This window comes from Trichosurus vulpecula, chromosome 6 (assembly GCF_011100635.1).
Source record: "Trichosurus vulpecula isolate mTriVul1 chromosome 6, mTriVul1.pri, whole genome shotgun sequence".
NCBI lineage: Eukaryota > Metazoa > Chordata > Mammalia > Diprotodontia > Phalangeridae > Trichosurus > Trichosurus vulpecula.
This window is the reverse complement of record NC_050578.1, coordinates 220,267,289-220,289,457: the sequence shown is the minus strand read 5'-3', so window position 1 is coordinate 220,289,457 and position 22,169 is coordinate 220,267,289. Positions and strand designations below refer to the sequence as shown.

Genomic DNA, 22,169 nt, shown 5'->3' with positions numbered 1-22,169 from the left:
AAGTCAGATTCCATTATGAGTTCCTTAGTTGCATGGGCATGTTGCTATGTTTTGACCAAATAGAAGTAGGGTCTTGGAAATTTTGTCTGTACTGAAATGTCATATTAAAATATGACCATACTTAAGCTTGACACACTTACAAACCACCTCACTGCACCCAATGAACATCACTTAAAAAGCAGAGGGAGGTACTGGAACTGAAAGTAATCTGTGAAGAAAACTATATATGTGGCAAGGTTCCAAGCATTCAAGGAATGTTCTCTTTGGGCTGTCTGGGCAGTTTCCTTTACGAAATGAGGGTATTTGGAGGAGGTGATCTCTAAGGTCTGTTTTCAAGCTCATGACTCTAGAATTCACCTTTTAAAATAGGCTTCATGCAACTCATGAGCACATACATACCTAGAGTTTTCACATTCTAAGGGTGATCTGATTTTATTCCATGAGTAGAACTCCTTTGCATTGCTAAACCCAGCTCCCATTCCTTCCTGAGCTCAAATTTAGGCTTCAAGATCCCATACCTCCCTCTATCGTGTACCATTGACCCTCGCGCCCCATTGCTTCCCCAGCTCTGCCCCTTTCCTTCAAGTACACCTTCCCATTTTGATCAAGAAGGCAAGTGTTATCTGCTTGCCAGGAAACAGCAGCTGCAGCAGCAGCAGATCAAGGAGTCAAGCTAAGAGCACAGGGGTGAGTGAAAGGGGGAAGAAATATGAGGGCAGGGAAAAGTTACACTTCTGATTTCTCACCCAGAATACATCAGACCCTGGTACCTCTGGGGTTTCTACCTGGCAAAAATGTCTGGAATTAAGAGGTAGTCTATGGAAAACCTCAAGTTCTTTAGGTAAATAAAATCAAACCAGTGAAAGTATAAATAAAATTTTTAATACCTATAATTTCTTTTATACATCAATTGAAAAACTTTCACCTATATTTTCTGCATGTGCAAAAGTATTCTCGCACTTCAACGGCACCAGAAAGACAGCTATGTTATGTAAAAGGGTTTTTTTGTTTGTTTTTTTTACACCTGATTTGTCACACTGTGTTCAAGACACAATGATTTTGAACAATAACCTCAAGGAAAATCTAGGGCTACCCTCAATTTTACATACATATTGCATCATGTCCACTCACCAAATGTTAGTCTGATACATTCAAACATCGATAATAAAACAACCAGTCTCTCTTCATATATTTATTCTCTCTCCAAGTGTGTTTTGGTCTCCTACTATACTTCAGAAATGTTCTGCAGTCACTTTTAAATTACAAAATGCAAAACAGAATAAAAATAATTTTTCTCAGAGAAAATTTTCAGATTCACATAAAAAATTAACAGCTTCTCATAGACAGGTAATCTGAGATACTCCTCCAACTCCCGCTTCTTCACAGCATAGTCTTTATCTAAGGCTGCCTGTGATATGCAGTACCCTGGCCTCCAAGTGTACATTACATTACGTTTACAGTATACAAAGACAAAGACAGTTTCTGGAAGTAGCTTTAAATAGAAAGTGCCCTTACTTTGACTTAGCAACAGCATAGACAGTAATTGTGCAATCATAGCCACACTGGGGTTTTATGAAAACTACTTTCACATTATTAATTTCAGAAATGCTGCACCCATTATGGTTTTAGTACTTAACTACATTCACAAATTAACCTTACCTAATAAAAAGGCACATTTTCAAATATAGAATAAAAATATCCCCAAATTAAAAAAAAGGAGAATATACATTAAAATCAAACACTTGATGCATAATCCTTTATGATGCCTATTCTGGTGTCTTAGCTTCTCAAGGTACATGAGCTTTTCGCAAAGTTTGGTGGGCTGAGTGAAAATGAAATTTTCTGGTGAGTAGCAGACAGGATTTAAAAACATACAAACTCCAAGACCTTCTCGAACTACATGAGTTGGTAGCTGAAGCACCCTATTGTAATGCTGGTGTTGAGAGGGGCAAGAGTAAATCTGCCTCACAAGCTGACCATGTTACAATGAGAGCTATGCCCATTCCCCAGTACAAGGAAGAGTAAGTTGCCTCAATCAACCAAATCCAACAGCCTACACGATGGCCTTTTTCTACCGTATGTAATAACTGCACAAAAACACTAAAAGTTCTTAATCTAAATCAAGGTGAAAAGCCACAATCTGTCAGCTAAGTCACAAAGTATTGCAATATAGTATTCCAGAGCCTCAATAACTTTACAAATCTACATGGAAAATAAACAATCAACTACTGTTTAAGAGAAAAAAAGCAGCACAGAAGTGGTAAGGGAAACAACATCCCAATCATCTCAGTTTAACAGGAAAAACCTCAGATGTCTTTTGAACCAGCTGCACTAGTCTTCTCTGTGGCTATTGCATGGAAGAGAGTGAAAAGGAGCCACTGGGATTTTATGCCATCAGTGGCTTATGAATGCTCTAAATGGACAGATGGATGGATGTTTTTCTAGTGATAAGGAAAATGCATAGTTTTCACCAGGTCCAAATGAGACATGATCTTTCAAACTTTTAATTATGTAGCCCAGGCATTGGTTTTCCTGAGTTTATAACTTAACCACAGCAAAATTAATGTCAATGTATTCACAGTTCAGAAGAAACTCACCTTGAGCAAACTAATTTGTAAACAGAATTATCTGGCCCCATTAAGTGATGCTATTATATGACCACAATCTATTTATTGGATAGGAGAGAAACTCACACAGGTTCTTTATTCTCTTTGTTTAGTGGGAAGACTAAAAGGAAGGTGTGGGGAATCAAAGGATGTACAGCACAGGAAGTTCTGTTCAAAGAAAGGAATATAATGATGACTAAGAACCCTTAGAGGACTGCCCCCACCCCCCACTGCCCCCTAGAGACATTAGATCCATGGAGAATGTGTTCCATAAGCAGATGCGCCACCACCGTTCCACCATTTTCAGTTAACAGGTTAAAGTCCAGGCTTCTCCCTTTATAATGTTATTTCATGGTTCAATTCTCTTGCTGACTTCTTGAGACTTTTAAGTTATTCTTTGGAAGCCAAGTCTTCTTGCTGGAAATACATGAAAAGGTGGCTCAAAGCACACAGCACATGGACTAAGGGATGGAGGGTGAGATGGACAAAAATGAGCGAAATCACCCCTCAGCTCAGTGAGAAAGCAATGCCGGGGACAGACTTTGCGGGCCTTCTTCACAGTGCATAGATTGAAATAAAGGTGCAATGCTGGCAAAAGAAATGATGTTTTTAATATAAACTTACATTTTGTTTTCTGCCATTAAATGATTGGTACTAAGTTATTTAATGCAAATTTTTAATACTGAGAGGCACTAAAAGTGCACCTTGGAGGAACTCTGAGGGGAAAACCAAGCCGCCATATTTAGCTTCTATTTTAGATATAATGCTCCCAAATCTAATGTTAGAATAAAGGAATTCCTTTATTTAGGAATACTCTCTTCAATATAAAAGTGGATTTTTAAAAATAAAATTAGTCTATACAGTGACCTTTTCTACTTTACCTTGGCTTAGAGCCCAGGGTAATCATAAGAAAACTGTAAAGAAAACTGGGTAAAGAATGTTCTTACTATCAAGAGGCATAGCTTATATATAAATTCCAATATAATACATTTGTGATTGAAAATGCTCAGCATCCAATCCTTGGACAATGTGGAGTCCAAGATAATTTATTCAATTTTATTTCAAATTCATAGGAATAGCAGCCATTCTGAAATCATGAACCCTATTCTATATTGTCAAATCATTATTTTAAGACCCCAGGATTCTCAAATACATAGGCCAGGGTAGATTCCTTTATTGCTGGCAACATTTGTGGAAAAGACTGACATTACAGGTTACTATTCTCAAGAGAAGCCTATGACATGATCTTATTGGTTCAGGGATGTATGTACTGGGCAGTAACTATGAAAACAGAACAATAATCCTCACTTGATTTTTTAAGGGTCAAATAAATAATAGGTGACTAGCTAACAACTGGTGAGTGGACTCCCACGTCAGTGTGCATAGCTCATCAGTATCATTGCTGGCATCTTCGAACAGCTAATTTCATATAAACATTCAAATGAATATTACATCTCATCTGCATTACAGATTTAACCCTGGCAAGTATTAAAAATAAACACTTTCTGTTCAAACCATAGCCTTGTTTTTTCCAGTGCTTCCTTTACATATCTCCTTCTCTAGTCCCCAAATAAAAACCAAAGGGAAAAAGGTTTTTTCCCCCCAGCCTGTAGAGAGTTCTCAATAAAATGTTTTCTCCCAATGGTAAAAGCCTGCAGCTAACGCAGTTTCATTTTCTTGGCTTTCCGGCGCTTGAGTTCCTCTTCTTCGCGCCTCATTTCTTCAAGGTCTTCTTGCATACCAAGTCTCAAGCTGTAAAAGAACAGAAATAATACTCTTTTAGCCATACAAGACAAAGACCTCTTCAAAAGGCAGGACAGAATATAAGTAACAAACTACACTAAGAATGGTAAATGGAAGCTCATTTTGGGCAGTGGAGCTCAAACACATCAAACTACCTAAGGAATGGTACAGAACCATTGTCAAGGGCCACCTGATGGAGGAGGTAAACATAACTGAAGAAAAATGTAAAGAAAAAGAGCTTAGTCTTTTAGGAGAACATAGCACGTAACAGCTTTTACAATTAAGAATAATGACCACAAATCTAAAAAAAGATGCTCTCTTAAATATTCCACTTTGTCTATTTTGATGCTCCTAGAAGTGGTCCATTAACTATCAGTCACTGTTTAGAGAACCAAGGCTTCACCCTGTCACGGAAGTCTATGGGAAGTGGTAGGACAAAAGTACTTCTCTGTACTTTCCTAGCAGGAGGATGAATACAATTCAATTCAGTCTTAAGCATCCTCTAAGTTCCAGGTACTATATCAGGCACTGGGGAGACAGGCATTAACTTCAAGCAGGCTACATTCTTCCATGGGAACGGGGACATAGCTTCACAGATAAGTAAATACAAAATAAAATTATTCTGGAGCAGGGGAGGAGCATGAACAACTGGGAGAATTACAAAAACTGAGCCTTGAAGGGGAGTGTAGTAGAATCGGGTACCAGAGGAAGGGATAGGTGAGAGGGGAGGGCATCTTGGGCTTGGCAGACAGCCTGTGCAAAGGCACATTCCTAGGAGAGAAAATGTTATGTGTGGGGAATAGTAACAAGCTGGTGGGTTGGTTGGGATGTCAAGTAGGGAGAGGGCAGGGAATGATGGGTGGAAATGTAAATTAGAGCCAACTGTGAAAGTCAATTACTGTTAAGACAGATGAGTTTGTATTCTCTCCTAAGGCAATCTAGAGCCAATGAAGCTCGAGAAGAGAAATAACATGGTCAGAAGTGTGCTTGAAGAATATCAATTTGGCAGCTGTTAAGAAGATAGATTGGAGAGGGTAGAGGCGGGAGGTAGGAACATCAACTAGAAGGTTACTGAATAGCCCAAGCAAGAAGTGACAAAAGCATTAATTAAGGTGGTTTTGGTATGACTGGAAAGAAGGGGATGAAAGTAAGATCTTGTGGAGGAAGAATTGATGACTTGGCAAATGAACTAATAAAGAAAGGGTGAGTGAGAGTGAGAGAGCCAAGGTTAATTCATAAGTTGTGAACCTGGATAACCACAAAAATGGTGGTGACATGTATTTCCCTTTGAGCCACTCCACTGCTAGGAATATACCCCAAGGAAGTCAATGGCAAAAAGACCCCAACGCAATAAAATATTTCTAGCAGTACTTTTTGTGGTGGCAAAGAACTAAAAACAAATTAGGTGCCTGTTCACTGAAGAATGGTCAAATAAGTTGTGGTATATGAAAGTAATAGAATTTTATTAATTTGCAAGAAATAATATGGAGAATCCCATGAAGGCTTATATGAATTGATGCGAAATGATGTAAACAGAACCAGGAAAGCAGTATACATGATGATAACAATGTAAATTGTTGCAATTGAAATTAAACTAAAGCACAAAGCTCCAAGCAAAATCCATGCATTGGTTAAGGCTAGCAGTTACCAAAAAGGGGGTGTTAGCTCCTCAGCAAGCCAAAAGTCCTGGAGTGAGGGCTAATAGGTCATTTTTATAGACAAAAGAAGGAACATCCCAAAATTAGAAGGCAGCATCATAGATGGGAAAAACAATATGAATAGTTACAAATCCTATAGTACCGTAGATTGGGAAAACAATACGATTAGATATGAAGTCAGAAGCATCACAGGCTTGGGGAACAGTATGATTGGCTGGAAATTAGGAATGTGAAGCTAGCAACCCCTCCTCCCACGTTGTCACTAGGAAATTGCTAATTGATTGAGCCCACCTGCATCTTACAAGAATAACTAATGGCATATAGATAACATATTTCCTTTAATTGGGCAAGTACAGCTAGTGATAGCTAATGAGTTTCTTTTACTTTATAGGACAGGTAAACTTTAAACTGAACTTAGAGGAAAACCAGGTATTATAGGAAAGCTGAACTTTTAAAATTATGAACTTCTGAACTTAAAGACGAAGGAATGTCAGTGGTGATACAGGATAGAATCAATTACAAAATGGAATCAAAATCAACCTGATTTTCTCAAAATGTTAAAAATAACCACCACAAAATCAAAACAATGCTGAGAAGTTGTGACCAAACTTGGGATAATGCATATAAAGTCAGATTTTGATATGTTATTTGGTTTTACGGAACTTTTTTCTTTAGATTTCATTATAAAGGATGGCTCTCTGGGAGAGCAGTGGGAAATACAGGTGATGTAAGAATAAAGGTATCAAAAATTTACTCTTTAACCTGAAACTTCCAAGACCTTATTGTTGGGTCTCTTCTTCATGTACTACCTTATACTTTTAGTTATTCTTTCTTCAGTAAAAGCTTGTCTCTGGCTGGACTGTATGTCCTCCTTGAGTTCATGAACCCTATTTATACTTCTTTTTCATCAATGTCCTTATAGTTTCACATATAATGGAAGAGTTCAATAAGTATTTGCTGATTATCAGCAATGATCTCTTGAAAACTGAAGTCCCTGCTTTTGACTAAGTCTGAACACCAAGCCAGTCACACTGCAACAAAGGACTTTCACAGAATGTTGGCACAGCTGTGTCGTCTGATACATACCTCTTCGCTTCCTCTTTCTGCTGCTCTCTCCAACTGCTTTCCATGTAACGTAAGGCATAATCACTCTCATCTTTGTATCTGAAAATCAGAAACTAATGTTACAAAAGTAACTGAAGATCAACTATTTAACAAGATCACACAATCTCATTTTAAAAAGTCAATCATGTCTATTAGTTGACTAGGTAAATACAAATTTAGTTTGGTATCTAGGATACCATTGGTTTCTCTCAGGTGAATAAGAAAAAAAAAATCAGCGACATTCAACCACTCCAACATACTGATATACCACAATTTGTTCATCCATTCCCCAAATGTTAAGATATTTAGGTTGTTCAACGCCTGTACTACTAAATTCTATTTTTCTATGATTTTAATTATTCACAATTGACAAATATGACATAGCTGAGTCTTCACTAAACTTACTTATTACGGTCATAGCCAAAGATTTCTCGAATATGTTTTGATATTTCTTCTTGAGGCTCTCCTTCATCATCGATGAAGTCCTCCATTTCCGAGTCATACTCCTCATCCTCATCTTCCTCAGGATACCGTTTCCGGGCCATAGGGGGAAATGGGGACCTCTGAATACCTAGGCATAGAAAAACCATTATACTTCTAAGGGGATGGTAATTGTTTTATAATAAAATACAAAGATAGACATATTTCATATTTGTTTAATAATGCACCTACCAAGTCTTCTTTTAAAAGAAAAGACACAACTCTTGATTGCTCAGTAGGATGAAAGATACCTTTGAGAGAGGAACTCTACCAAGTCAGCCTTAGTGTAAAAACTATTATTCAGTGCTCAAGTTATATACTGGGATGTATGCAAGTCAGCAGGGATAGAATGAATCTGTCTGTTCTAGCCCACAACTTCCTTCTACAACTCACCTGTGATTTGTTACCACTGCATCTTGGATTCTATTATACTGCTCTCCAGCCATTTTTAACATGTATGTTTGGGCAAGAATCCTTGTCTTCTACACCTTTATTCCTCCAGCATGCAGCCAAGTGCTTCATGCTGGCACTCCAGAAACTCAACCCCCAGAATCAGAGCCCCAGTGGGCTCTGGGGGAAGAGCCCAGGAGATGTATCTCTTGGGGGCTACAAAGCTTAAAGTGCAGCAGCCAAAGCTTCTTCCAGAGGGTTGGCTTCCAAGGCACCCTTAGACGTAAGAGCTATAATCTCATATTGTATTCTATGAAGTTTGAAGCAGCTCTGATGAATGAACAAGATGATGCCCCTGTCCTTCATCAGCACACAAACACACTGAAAGAGACTGTACAACAGATCCCTAGCTGTGGATGTAGATGTTTCCCCATGGTGGCCAACAGTCCTTCAGGAGCTCCAGTCTTACCTTGTGGGTATACTGCAGGTCTGTAGCCAGGTGGAGGGGACCTCATCCCATTCATCATCCCATTGCTGGGCCGGCTGATGATATTCTTGGAAGAGATAGTTTCTGAAACAACTGTGCACCTGGGCTTCACAGGGGGGCCTGAGCCACTGACTGTCCGTCCAGGGCCACCTGAGCCACTCACGGGTCTGCCAGGGCCCCCCAAGCCGCTCACAGGTCTGCCAGGGCCCCCCGAACCGCTCCCGGGTCTGCCAGGGGCCCCCGAGCCGCTCCCGGGTCTGCCAGGGGCCCCCGAGCCGCTCCCGGGTCTGCCAGGGGCCCCCGAGCCGCTCCCGGGTCTGCCAGGGCCCCCCGAGCCGCTCCCGGGTCTGCCAGGGCCCCCCGAGCCGCTCCCGGGTCTGCCAGGGACCCCCGAGCCGCTCCCGGGTCTCCCAGGGACCCCCGAGCCGCTCCCGGGTCTCCCAGGGCCACCTGAGCCGCTAACGGGTCGTCCAGGGCCACCTGAGCCGCTAATGGGTCGCCCAGGGCCACCTGAGCCGCTAATGGGTCGTCCAGGGCCACTTGAGCCACTGATAGGTCGCCCAGGTTGGGTCACTGTCCGCCCTGTGGAGCCTGTACTACTGGCTAGCCGGCCAGAGCTTCCTAAATCGCCTGTAGAATGCCCACGGCCACTTGAGCCACTCACAGGTCGCCCAGTGGGGCCTGAGCCACTGATCGAACGTTTGGATCCATTGGTTTGCTGTTCAGGTCCTGAGCTGGAACTGCCACCGTGCCTCCTAGGGCTTGGGTTTAGGTTTGGCTGAGAAGTCCGTATACCTGGACGCCCTGAGGCTGAGCTAGAACTGTTCCCTGGCTGCTTGGTACCTGAATTTCTTGTCTTGTCATGAAGAGTAGAGATAGCCCCAGACTTGGAATGACTAGGATGAGAAGAAGGAGATTTGGGGGGCCTATGCTCATTGGATTTTTGAGTCCCACGAACCACAGTCTTTGAGATCCCTGTGCCCAAAGAATGGGAGCTGGGGCGAGACTTCTCTACCCCATTAAGCAAGAGGCTGTGGCTTTCACTCGATGAGTGTTGGAAGCCATCTCCAGACCCTGCTTTGGTCCTCTCTCCTGGCTGGGTCTTCGTGGATGGCAGCCTCATATGTTTCTCACTGGCTGCAATAGGTCTAGGTTTTTTCTCAGCACCTATTTGGGGAAGGTGGTTCCCCCTGGAAGAGGAATGTTTGTCCCCAGGACCTTTGTGTCTTGCACTAACACTCTCTTTGGGGGAAGGAACCTTTTTAGACAAAGCTGGAGGAGCTAGCTTTTTCTCTCGTTCAAGTATCTTTTTCTCTTTTCCTCTATCTACGTTTTTGTGTTTTCGCTCTAAAAATTCTTTTTCCCTCAGTTCTTCTGCAGTCCTGGGTCGTTCCTCTATTTTCTTTACTACCTTAATCTCCACGGGTTCGTGCTGCTTTTTCTCAGCCAGCCGGAGTAAGTCTGTGAAGTTCATAGGTGGAGGGGCATTTTTGAGGGGGGCCTTTGGTTTGGTTACAGCCTTCAGAGGGGGTTCCTGCTCCTCGTACTCTTCTGACTCATCATGCTCTGACTCTGTCTGATAATATTCCAAAGATTCTGCTTCTTCCTCATTCAAAAATTCTTGGTCTGCTCCCTGGCTTGTGGGTGCCTCGACTACCTGCTTCTTCTTTGACTTCTCTTCAAGAGGAGTCCCATCGTAACCATAGAAGTTGTCCTTTGTCCGTTTCGCCATGGCTCTTGCTTTTTTGTCATGTTTTAGCTCAATGCGCTTTTTCACCAGCTCCTCCTTTTTCCTCTTTTCTTCCAAGGCTAAAAATGATACACAGAAATGTGTTAACATAACAATAGGGTAACAACTTGCTATTCTGAAACTAGAGAAACACAAGATTCAAGCTATAACTCTGTAGACATCTAAGAACTGAGTAAGCAAGTTATTCTAAACAAGTATCACATAATGTCATTCATTCACATAATGAGTAGGTTACACATGGTTTTCTATATGATTAAGCACATGAAAGACATAGTTACTCAATCAAAACAAAATGGTTTAGCAAGCTGATTTCACAAATTAGCTCAGTCTCCAAGAACCTTCAAGTTAATCATTTGCCTTCTGAAGGAACCATGACTACTTCTTGGACTTCACAGTTACTAAGATTTAGCGTTTTTAGCATCACTGACTTTATATTACCATATGTTTTATGTTGCAAGTAAAATCAAGTAGATTGAGTTACAAAGCTCTGAGCACTATAAGTTTATTAGCAAAGAGTGAATCTACTAATAAAGAGGTCAAAGGCTTCCTCAGCAAGCCCAAAGATCTTGAGGAGAGGTAGGTAGCCCCTTTTCACAAGCATAGAAACAAATAACAGAAATTGGTAGGTGGGGAAAACAATAAGATTGGTTAAAGGAGTGATAGCCTCATGGGGGGGGATAATATAATTGTTTAAAAGTCTAGAATGTGGGCAGGTAACCACTCCTTCCACCCAATGTTGATGTATATTGTCCACCTCAATATTGCAGAAATAACTAACTAATGATAGATAAATTTCCTCTAGTTGTACAAAAACAGCTAGAGCCTACATTTCCTGGAATGGGACCATGCTGGCTGGCAAAGATAACAACACATGTCCCGGAACTGAACCAGTATAGTTAATGGTATAGAAGACGACAAGTTTCGCTGAAATGAAGTGATTTGCAGGTAGTGTTGGAATAACAATTCCCTTTGAATTAAAGTGTTTTATGAGAGCACTGAACTTTTAAATTCGGATCAGAATTTTTCTTCAATTAAAAGTGACCGGCAAGAAAACAGAACTTTTGTATTTTAACTGAAATATTGAAGTTTTGAACTCCTAAACTTCTTCATTTAGACAGGGCAAGGGGCTTAGGCTGTTATACAAAATAGAATAAGTTACAAAATAGGATCAATTGTAAAAATGATGCAGAGCTAACTTGATTTTCTCATTTAGTTTTATATTTTAAGAACACAAAGCATATCATGCCCATAGCTAGTCTCAAAAGAAGGCTATTCTCAGCAGCAAGAAAAAAAAAAAGGCACATTAAGCTGAAATATGATAAGACAGTGAGAACCATGGTCAATTGGGCACAGTCTCTGGCTTTAAGGAATTTATAATCTGAAAAGGGTCACAGGACAAGCACTAAAATCCTTTACACTATAAACAAGAATGACAAGAACAAACACCAAGTACATTAACAAACTATATCTAAGTACAAAGGAATTGCGATGATGGGAGAACTGAGGGCAAAATGATGAAATACCTTTTTTCCTTAGCTCTTCTTCCTTCCTCTTGAGGAAAGCTTGCACTGCTGCCGACTGGACACCCTTGACTTTGGGATCTCTTTTAGGAGGACCTACCGCCAAACTGTATCTTTTCTGAAAGGAAAAAAAGAGAAGTTACAATAAGCATGCTATGCTTCTGAACCATCCCATAGCCCATTTATTTCCTAACACATCTGATTTTTTTACATAATACAAGGTATCCTAGGCCTGAGCTGAATGAGCAGATTCAGTCCCACATTTGAGTGTTTAAGATAAAAACAAGATGAAGGGAGAACTTCATATTTGGATTATTGAGGATCAGCAATATTCAAACTAGGGAAATCCAGACAATTTAGCATTTGCTGTAGCTTCTAACATCTCCATTTTCTGACATTTCCCCCGACTACCCAGTGAGCCTCACTGTCCCTCTGTCTGCCTCCCTTCCATTATGACACACAGACACACATATTTTTCTAAGCATCCATGGCTTCCTTGAAAGATTCACTTCAGTTCCACCTCTAAGCCTTTCCTCTTCTCATTCTCCAAAATAGTCAGTACGCTGAAGACAGGGATTGGCAAGGGCAGGATATGTGAAGTTCTGCTTGTAAAAGCATGCTATAAAATCCTATCTTTTAAAAAACACAAATTTAACAAATCTCTTCCCATTCTGAATAAAAGACTCATCTTTAGACAGATACTTGAGGGTCTTAGGCAGCAACAGGAGAAGGCAAACAATTCACTAGACTAGGGGTTTACAACCTAGGATATGGATCCAGGGGGTATGAGAAACTTATTAATGGAGGGTATTGTGAATATTTGACAAACAACTATATTATTCTATCAAGCTTAATTAACCTCTTTATTTATGTGTACATGCATGGCAAACTCTAGGAAATTTATTTCTTTTCATAGTGAAAAGGGAGAAGGGTGTTATGATACAGCTTATTGAAAGGCAAAGCAGTACAGGTACTGAAAAAGGCTTGGGAATCCCTACACTACAACTATGAGGGGAATTTCTGTCTAGCAGGTATTATGGTATGGGTTCTCAGCCTCCAGAGTTCTCAGTAATTAAGAGTTCACTTTTTAAAAATGATTAAGTTGCAAAATAAGTATTTCTCTATTACTCTGCTCCAATCCTGGAAAAATGTACACACAGTATAACTGAAAATTAATGGCCAGTCTGAGTAGAATAGAAACATTCAAATTTGTCCTTGGCTTAAGATAAGAAAGAATACTAAGAAAAAACTGGAGCTGATGAACATTTCTAACTGCATAATGATAATCTTTCTTTAGGCTTTTAAGATAATGAGTCCATCCTCTCTGTAAATTGAGTTCTCTACAGTTCTGATGAAGATTCTTTTTCAATTCAAAAAATATTTCTAAAGCATCTATGTGCAGGGTTTGTGCTGAAGTTAAATATTAATTTGCAAAGTCAACTGCCTGACTCTTAGCCAGGTTTATATTTTACTTCCAAATGGCTACTATGCTTCCTGCTGAATGCCTCACCAGCTTAGACAGATGGCATTTCTTTGGGTTTTGATTCTTATGCAATATAGTCACAAAATGACTAAATCTAAAATAATGTTTATTTGAATTACTAAAATGAAAACAAAATGTGGCACTCTCAATGCAGACCTATGTTAAATATCAAACTAATCACTATATAGGCCTGGGTTTGAATTAGCTCCAGGATAATCCCACATTTCATTCATGAAACCATATCAGATGAGAGAAAGAAGTCTATAACAAGTCCAATGATCTCGGTGAAATGTAAAATATTAATAAGATAGCAAGTTAAATTAACAGAAACAATCTCAAGTCAAAAGTGCCCAGAATGCCTGGGGAGGAAAATCTAAGGATCCAAAAAGATGCATGTGGTACAGAGGACAGAGAACATTCTGAAACAGCTTAAAAGTGCCTGGTAAGTGAGTTTATTCATGAAGCCAGATCTAATCTAACCGGTATATCCTGTGTAACAACAACAATGCTACCAGCACCCCCCCCCCCCCCCCCCCCCCCGCAAAAAAGCTACCAAGAGAAATCCTAACTAAGGTATCCAAATGTTTATCCTTAGTCATCTTATACTTCAGGCTTCCTGAATTCACAGCAAAATGCTATGGTGGCTAGGGAGTAAAGCACTAATCAACTAACCAGTATTTACTTGGCCTGGCCCTGTACTGGGGCAGCTGGATGATCTGTGAAGGGCTTGGAACCCAGAGGACTCAAATTCGAATCCGGCATCGGACACTTGTATCAACATAGGGCTTCAGTTTTATAAAATGGTTAGTCCGGTTTTTTTTTCCAAAGTTACTAGCTGTGTGACTCTCGGCAAGTCACTTAACCCTGTTTGCTACAGTTTTCTCTGTAAAATGAGCTGGAGAAGGAAATGATAAACCACTTTGTCTCTTTCCAAGAAACACCCAAATAGGGTTACTGCCCTAAAAGGGGGTCACAGAGTTGGACACAATTGAAACAACATAACAGCAACCTTGTACCAGTTAATGTGGAATGTAAAACATAGAAAACAGCCCCAGCTCACAAAGAACTTAAGAAACTATTATAGGAGAACGAAGGGAGGCGAAGATTTTGGAGAAGGTAAAACTGGTAGATTCCTATCCCTAAAACAGAAGGGCCATTAGAGTGGCCGTCTCTCAAGAGGGGACTGAGGCTTGATCTCAACTGACTGAAGAATCGGAAGGTGGGAAGCCAGTCCAATCCCTCCTGAAAGCCAATCATGAATGGGTTTATTACACCTGTGCCACTCTTCAATATTCCCTAACTCTAATCTTCCCACTCCTGGCCCAGAAGTGAGGCCCTCAAGAAGTCAGAACCTAACCTGAACAGACAGACAAAATGGCAAACTTCCTTGCCTTATTCCTGTTCTCTCTTCCACCTATCTAATAGAAAGTTGAGGCCTCCTCAAAAGGGACACTTTCATTTTTTTGGTGGGAAAGAGCTCAGGCTAGGAATACACAGCATGTATTACACATTCGAATCCACCTCTCTTCCCTTTTTCCCTGAGCGTATCACCATCCTTCCAAGTCTCACAGGTTCTCAACCTTCCTAGGCTTCCCTTAACTGAAAATGCTCTCTTCAAAGTTAACCAAGATGTCTTATTACCAGGCCAGATGGCTTCATCTTAACCTCTCTGAAGCATCTGTTATGTTGACAACCTTCTCCTCCTGGATCCTTACTATGTCAACAAAAATTGTAACAACTTTTCAGTAACTTCCTCTAAGTTTTCATCAAGATTCCTTGTCCGTTCAATCCTATTCACTTTTCTTCTTACATAGTCAGCACATACTCCAAATGAATAAAAAAATATTAAGCACTACAGGCTAAGAACTAGGCTAAGATCTGGGGATAGAAAAGTAAAGACAATTACAGCCCTCAAAGGCTTTCATTCTAATACAGGTGAACAGCACGTGAAGTGAGGGGCAGAGATGGTGAGTGGGACCATAGTAGATTGGCAATCCTTCCAAGAACAGTGCAGCAAAGTGGAATGTTTGCTAATGGTTAAAAAACAAACAAACCCCCCTCACTAGGCCCTATCACACCCACTATTGTCCTGTTTCTTCTTTTTCCAAACTCCTTGAAAGTCATTATACCTGTCCTCCCACCATTCCTCTCCTCTCAATTTTCTTAACCCTCCATCATCTGTGGTCCTTCCTCACTCAACTGCTGTGCTCTCCAGTGATGCTAAAGACCTCAGAACCTCACTCGTCTTTGACTTCACTGAAGCATTTGAATGCTACTCATTTCTTCTATTCTCTCCTCTTCAGGTTTTCGTCACTCAGTTTTCTCCTAAGTAATACTGAGTCATCAGTATTACTCCCACTCTAACTGCAAGTGTACCCCAAAGTTCTGTTCATGGGCTCTTTCCTTTTTTTCAGTTTCAATCTCTTTCTGGATGACTTCATGAACTTCCATGTGTCCAATTGTTATCTACATGGAGATAATTTCCAGATCTATCAATCTATCCCTAGTCTCTCTCCTGAGTTCCAGTCCCATATCAAATGCTTATTGGACATGTAAAACCAGATGTCATCTCATACTCAACCAAAATAGAACTCATCTTTTTCCTCAAACTCATCCCTCTTTTGAATTTCTTTATTACTGTTAAGGGTGGCACTATCTTTCTACAGTCACACCCAGGTTTGCAATCTCAGTGTTATCCTCCTCACTATCACCTCACATAACAAATCCACACTGCCAATTCTTTCATTTCTATCTCCACAACCCCTTAAGTCCCCTCCTCTCCACTTACGAAGCCACCACCTGGTTCAGGTCCTTACCACCTCTTCCTGGGCCTAGTGCAATGACCTCCTAATTTGGTTTCCCTGCCTCAAGCCTCATTTCCATGGCTGTCAGTGATTTTCCTAAAGTTCAGGTTTCATCATGTCACACCCCACTCCCCTCACTCCAGAGGCCCCTACTGCCTCTAGAATAAAATATAAACCCTTTTGTTTGAAATTTTTTACTTAAAAAAAAAAAAACACCAAAAAAGAGCATTTCCATAATAGTCTAACAAAACCATAAATCTACATTTCACACTGCTTTTTTATAAAAGCATAATTCTATATGTTAATTTCAGAAAAGAAAAAAAAATGCCCGTCTATGCTCTCTTCTGTGCATTTAAAAAAATGTTACAATAACCCTCTTTTTGGGGGGCATCATTTATTGCTAGCCTGTCTTCCCCTGTCCCTTACCCCTATTTAACTGAAAGGAGAAAAAAAATCAAACTATTGTAACAAATGAGCATAGCGAAGTAAAATGAATTCAGAGTAGCCATGTCCAAAAACGTATATCTCTGTTTATTACCTTTCTGTCAGGGGGTGATGATACCATGCCTCATCACGGGTCTTCCAGAAACATGGTTGGTCACTGCCTTGATCAGAATTCTTAAACCTTTAAAAGTTGTTTTTCTCTATTACTGCTGTCTTTGTATAAATTTCTTTCCCAGTTTGCTCACTTCACTGTGTCAGGCCACACCACTCAGGATTCTCTGAAATTAGTCTCTTGTCATTTCTTCCAGTGCAATAATATTCCCTTATATTTATATACATCCATTGGTTTGGCCATTCTCCAATTGTCTAAGAAGAGCTCTAAGGTGCCCCCTTTGGAAAGTTCTTTTCTTTTTCACCCCTTTTAATATACCCTCTTCAGGAGCAGGAAGTTTATTTTACTTGTGACTATTTCTTCCCTCTATCTTCCTCTTAACAACCTCCCCTTTCTTACTTTCCCGCTTTTTTTCCCCCTTGAAATTTAAATCTCTTAGTAGCCTAGCTTTTTCCTATACCTATTCAAGTCTTATAGCACTAGGTGGAATGGTGTGGGACCTCCAGCAAGTTTGCAGGCTCAGATGCCTCCAAAGAGAAATCCTCAAACCACTATAAAGTTTTTCCTTATACTGAGTTGAAATCTTGTTTCCTAGAAGCTTTCACTGCAACAACAACCCCCTCCCCCTTCCACCCCGGCAATGGTTCTAGTTTTGACCTCTGGGACCATGTAGAAGAAATCTAATTAGATTCTTTCCTGAAGGATCTAAACCATCACTTTATAATTACTAAGGGTCTTTTGGTGAGAGAAGGGGAGAGGACAGGAAGATCAGCAAGACATAAACCAAAATGGGGAAATTTCATAAGGTTACTCAGATTTAACAGTTTTTTTCCTTAATGTAAAGTTTGACTGGTTACATCATACTAGAATCAACTATTATTTTCTTAGTTTTCCACTGGGAAATAATTCAGGGTACCTAATTTTTTTTTAGGCATGATGCAATTCTGTCTTTGTTTTAAGAGTTTTCTCTCTCTTTATAAAGAAAAAAAAAAAACAAACAAGCAGAGCTATTTCCTCTTGGAAAGCTTTGTTTTGTTTCTGAAGTCAACCATGACAGTAACCACTCCCCTCATAACCAACCCCCAAAAGTAATGTAACATAAGGGTCTGAGTAGTCTATGCAGGTGTTTGAGGCAGCTGGGCACTCAGGCCCTTAAATGAAACTATCATTATTTCTTGGTTTTAATGTACCAGACCAGTCCCCTCTAGTTATCTCTGAAGCTAGGCACTCCCCCAGAGCAGAGCCTGGGAATCAGGACTAGTTAAGTCTAAACTTAGCTCTGTATATGGGAGGCTTAGCTGTAAAAACAAAACAACAAAAACCACAAAGGAAAAATTGTGGATGAAGCTCTGAGCTCAGTGCCTGGCACATAGGAAATGCTATATACATGTTAGCTCTTAGTGTTCTCATTATATTATAAAGTCAGAATTTTGGGGCTGAAACACTCTAGAGAACATCTAACTCAACTTTCTGATTTTACAGATAAAGCATCTAAAGCCCAGAGAAGTTAAATGATGCTTAAGTCACACAGTGAGTTGGCAGCAAAGCTAGGTCTCCTCTCATCCAGGACTTTTTCTACTCACATCATCACCAGTTAATTACTCAAGCAACTAATTAAGACAGGCCTATGACATTTAATTTGAAAACAGGATCAATGGATTCTCCAGTATTAAAGCCAACAGTTTTAGGTGGAAATATAGAGTCGATTTACACACAAGATGCATGGTTTAGAAAAATACAATTCCACTCCTTAAACCTTTGTATTGGCTAAAAAAAAAGAAAAGTAAGGTTTACTGGACTCAATACTGACCTATGTAGGAAGTTCATACAAGCTGAAAATAATCCTGTTTCCCAAGATTTCACAGGTTTATGATGTACAGTTTTGACCAGAAGAATTAATGACTCATGGTTTAGGAAAATGATTAGTCACAGCACTTCAGAAAAAACAAAAGCAAAAACAATTTTTGTGTTTTAAAGGCTTTTTGGAGGCATGTGTATTTTTAAAAAAGCATTTGGCCACTGTACAATCTCAAGAGAAACTTTGGGGGACCTCAAAGGTAAAAAAAAGTTAATAAAGACAAACTGCAAATTACAAATAGTCTTTCAGATAGATATATGGTGCTCAATAAATATCAGCTGATTTGAATTAGTACAGATGTTTACTTTCTATTCCTGACTATTCAAACCACAGGTATCACTGTGAGTTTTACTACTGTGCATCTGGGCTGTGAGCACTATCAAAAGGATACAGAAATGACCAATCTATATGTGAAAAGGTGATAGCTGACATCCATGTTTTATTCTTCCTTGATTGGGCTTTAAGACTATACCTATGCTCACAGCATGCATTCAGTGATACCTGAAGGAGTAAGACAATCACTGGCTAGATTTACAAAGCTTCTTGCCATATGAACACTAAAACTACTAGCTTAAAGAGTGTCCTAATCACCCAAATATTGCAATGAATGATTTATTCTTTCCTTTGACCTCACTGAAGTATCTGACACTGTCAGGATTCTTTCCTCCTTTGGGTTCAGACAGGCCACAAACCCTACTGGATCTCCTAGCTTTCTCCACCGTTCCTTCTTTGGTTTTTCATCATCTTTCCAAAGCCTTAAATGGGTACTGATCTCTTTACATGCTCTCCTTTGGAAATCTCATTTACTTCCATGGTTTCAACTATCAGCTCTACACAAATTATTTAGGCAGATAAGTGGTTTCAGTGGATGGAGTGCTGGACCAGGAGTCAGGAAGACCTGAGTGCCAATCCAGTCTCAGATTCTTGCTTGTTGCAGGTCCCTGGGAAAGTCACTTAACTGCTGTGTGCTTCAGTTTTCTTATCTATAAAGTGAGGACAGTAACACTTAGCTCCCAAGGATGTTGTGAGAATAAAATGAAGTATTATTTGCAAAAAGCACTTGGCAAATATCAAAACACTATATAAATCCTAGCTACTATCATTATATTAGCTATTTTCAGCACAGACCCTGCTTCTATTTCCCCCAAATCTGTTCTTTTGATTTCACTGTCATTCATTCTCACTCGGATTCTCCCCCAAAGTCTCACCAAGACTTATCTCTATTCCCAGTGCTGCAGGTCCTTCATTAACGGCTCTAAGGACTGTCTCTGACTCCAAACATCCCCCCAAAACATTCTTCCCCTTACTGCCAAACAACTTCCTTACTCATGCACAGACATGGGCTTATCACTCCTATTTTTTAATGCATACCAAGTGAAGTTTAAACTTCCTTACTTGGTTAGGCAGTAGGTAGTATTTATGACCTTCCCTAATTTCGCTTCAACCTACTTCTATGCTCTAGCTCACTGTCCCCCAGATATTTCAGCATCTTCTCACTTCAAGTGTCTTGGCTCATGTTATTCAGTGCCTGGAGTATCCTACCCTTCTGCCTACTGGATTCCCCTCCGTGCTTTAAAGCACAGAACCCAAATGCTACCTCCTCAAAAACAAAGTAGCCACATTTCTTCATCAAGGCATCCTTTATTCTAACATCTGCCGGTGAGGTCTTTACAAAACATTTCATCTGGTCCTTAGTACAACGCTGGGAGGCTGGTGCTAGAGCGCCCATTTTACTGGTGAGGAAACTGAGGCTGGGAGAGGTTAAGTGACTTGTCACACAGTAAGTAGATTTGAACTCAGGTCTTCCTTGCTGCCATGTCCAGAGCTCTATCCACCGCGACCCTGCTACACTCTATCATTCTGGGAACAAGTAACACGGTTACAGCAAGTTGAGCAGGTGTTCTACCTAGGGACAGCAAAGTCCCACGGGAAGGACAATTTCCCACAGCCCTTCAGGGCTGACATGAATTGAACCTACCAGATTCTACTGTTACAAATGAGAAATGGCTTTTCTCTCCAAGGAACTCATATAATCCTTTCTCTTGCATCTCTTTTATGCTCTTAGCTATTATTTTTTTTTTGTCAAGGCTAACTGTGTATGTATCCTAATAAAACGGTAAGATTAGACGGCCAGGGCAGCTGGATACGGTCTCAACTACACATTTTGCCATGTATCCAGCCCAGTGCTCTGCTCACAGTGGGCACTTAGCTGATTGTGGACTCCAAAATCTGCTTAATTTTCCAACAAGTTTCCTTAAGTCGATTAAAAGTACTATTTACATTTCCTTTGTAGCCTCAGCAGAAAAGGTGACAACGGGGAGGGGGGAGCTCATCATCTCATTGGCTGCTCCAGCAGAGTGGGAGGGGACGCAAAAAGTGAGACCCAAGCCATCCCCGACTGCCACCAGCAAGCCTCGGTTATCACGCGACCAGATGGAGACAAAAAAAAAAAGCGTGTCAAGCCAGGGGGACAGCAAAGCCACCCATGTACGGACGGACGAGCATCGAGGGAGCACTGGTTAACGGGCAGCCGGCGCCGAGCGCCGGGGGCACACGCGGAAAGAACAAAACAAACTTCCCGTCCGCCTTTTCCACCTTCGGGGAACCCGAGAACTTCGCTTTCAGCCCCCGACTCCAGACGAGCCCAGAGTTTCTCGTTGGAAGCAACTTGGGAGATGACGTCCCTTTCATTTTATACGGGAGACAGGCTCCGACCGGGGAAGGGGACCTACCCCAAGCAACGAGCACTTAGTAGGAGCCTTCCCTATGACTCCCCCTGCCCCTCGCGGCCCCGGCTGTGGCCCCCGGCCGTTAGCAGCGGAGCCAGCTCGCGGCAACGGCCGAGTACCCCCCACCCCGGGGCGGCTCTCGCTCCGGCCGGGCGGCCGCCTGCCCGCGGCTGTCCCCGAACGAGCGCAGCGGCTGAACTTCCCTCCCCCTCTCCCCACCCCCCGCGGTCCTGGAGGCTCCACATACCGGGATGATGTTGAGTCCCTGCTGCTCCGACGCCACCATCAGGATGTCTCGGAAGTCCATGGTGCCGAGCCTTGTGGACGGGCCGGGCCAGGGCAGCACGGAGGCTCGCGGGCGCAGCCGGGCGCCCGGGCGGCTACAGCTGCCCCCTGAGCTCCCCAACCCGCGCCCTCCACCCCACGTCTACTTCCGGCGCCTTCCAAATTTGGAAGACCCCCTCAGCCCGCACTCTGCCCTCCCCCGTTCCGGGGCAACCTATAATATTTCGGTTGCGTCACCTCGTTTCGTGCGTCACTCGGGAGAGCTTCCGCACTCTACACCGGATACACGTTAAAGAGGGTCAGGTGACTTTCGGCCTTTGGCGACCGCCTGGAGGGGCGGGATCAAGCCCTTCGTAGACCAATGAAACGCTCTGGCTGAGGTTCAGGGGCGGGGAGGGAGGAGAGTGGTGCACAGGCGCCTTGGTCTGCGGAAGTTGGCGGTGATCCGTGCGGCTGCAGCTGTTTGAGCTTAGCTGAGCTGTCCTGCCGAATTGCGGGCTCCGGTGTTCTCTTGGGTCCGGTCGTCGTCTTGCTGGGGCCGCGATCCGAATCGGCCGCAGTCGGGTGACTCCCCACGAGCTGAACTGAATCGTATATTAAGGAGCCAACTTCTTATATAATGCCGGTTGCGCGAGCCTACTGATTTCACACACTAGTGCTCGAGAGCCCTACTGGTTTCACACCTTGGTGCTCGAGAGCCCTACTGGCTGCACACT

The 22,169-nt window shown here is 41.7% G+C and overlaps 1 protein-coding gene across 1 annotated transcript; it reads right to left on the bottom strand.

Annotated features, from left to right (window-relative positions):
- Positions 1–1,179: 1,179 nt before the first annotated feature.
- Positions 1,180–21,600, bottom strand: SPTY2D1 (SPT2 chromatin protein domain containing 1). Its single transcript, XM_036763744.1, has 6 exons — positions 21,416–21,600; positions 11,742–11,856; positions 8,451–10,277; positions 7,517–7,682; positions 7,094–7,171; positions 1,180–4,358 (listed from the first exon to the last, which is right to left on the bottom strand). Exons 1-6 carry the CDS (start codon positions 21,473–21,475, stop codon positions 4,265–4,267), a joined length of 2,340 nt encoding a protein of 779 aa, XP_036619639.1. The 5' UTR covers positions 21,476–21,600; the 3' UTR covers positions 1,180–4,264.
- Between the last annotated feature and the right edge of the window lie 569 nt (positions 21,601–22,169).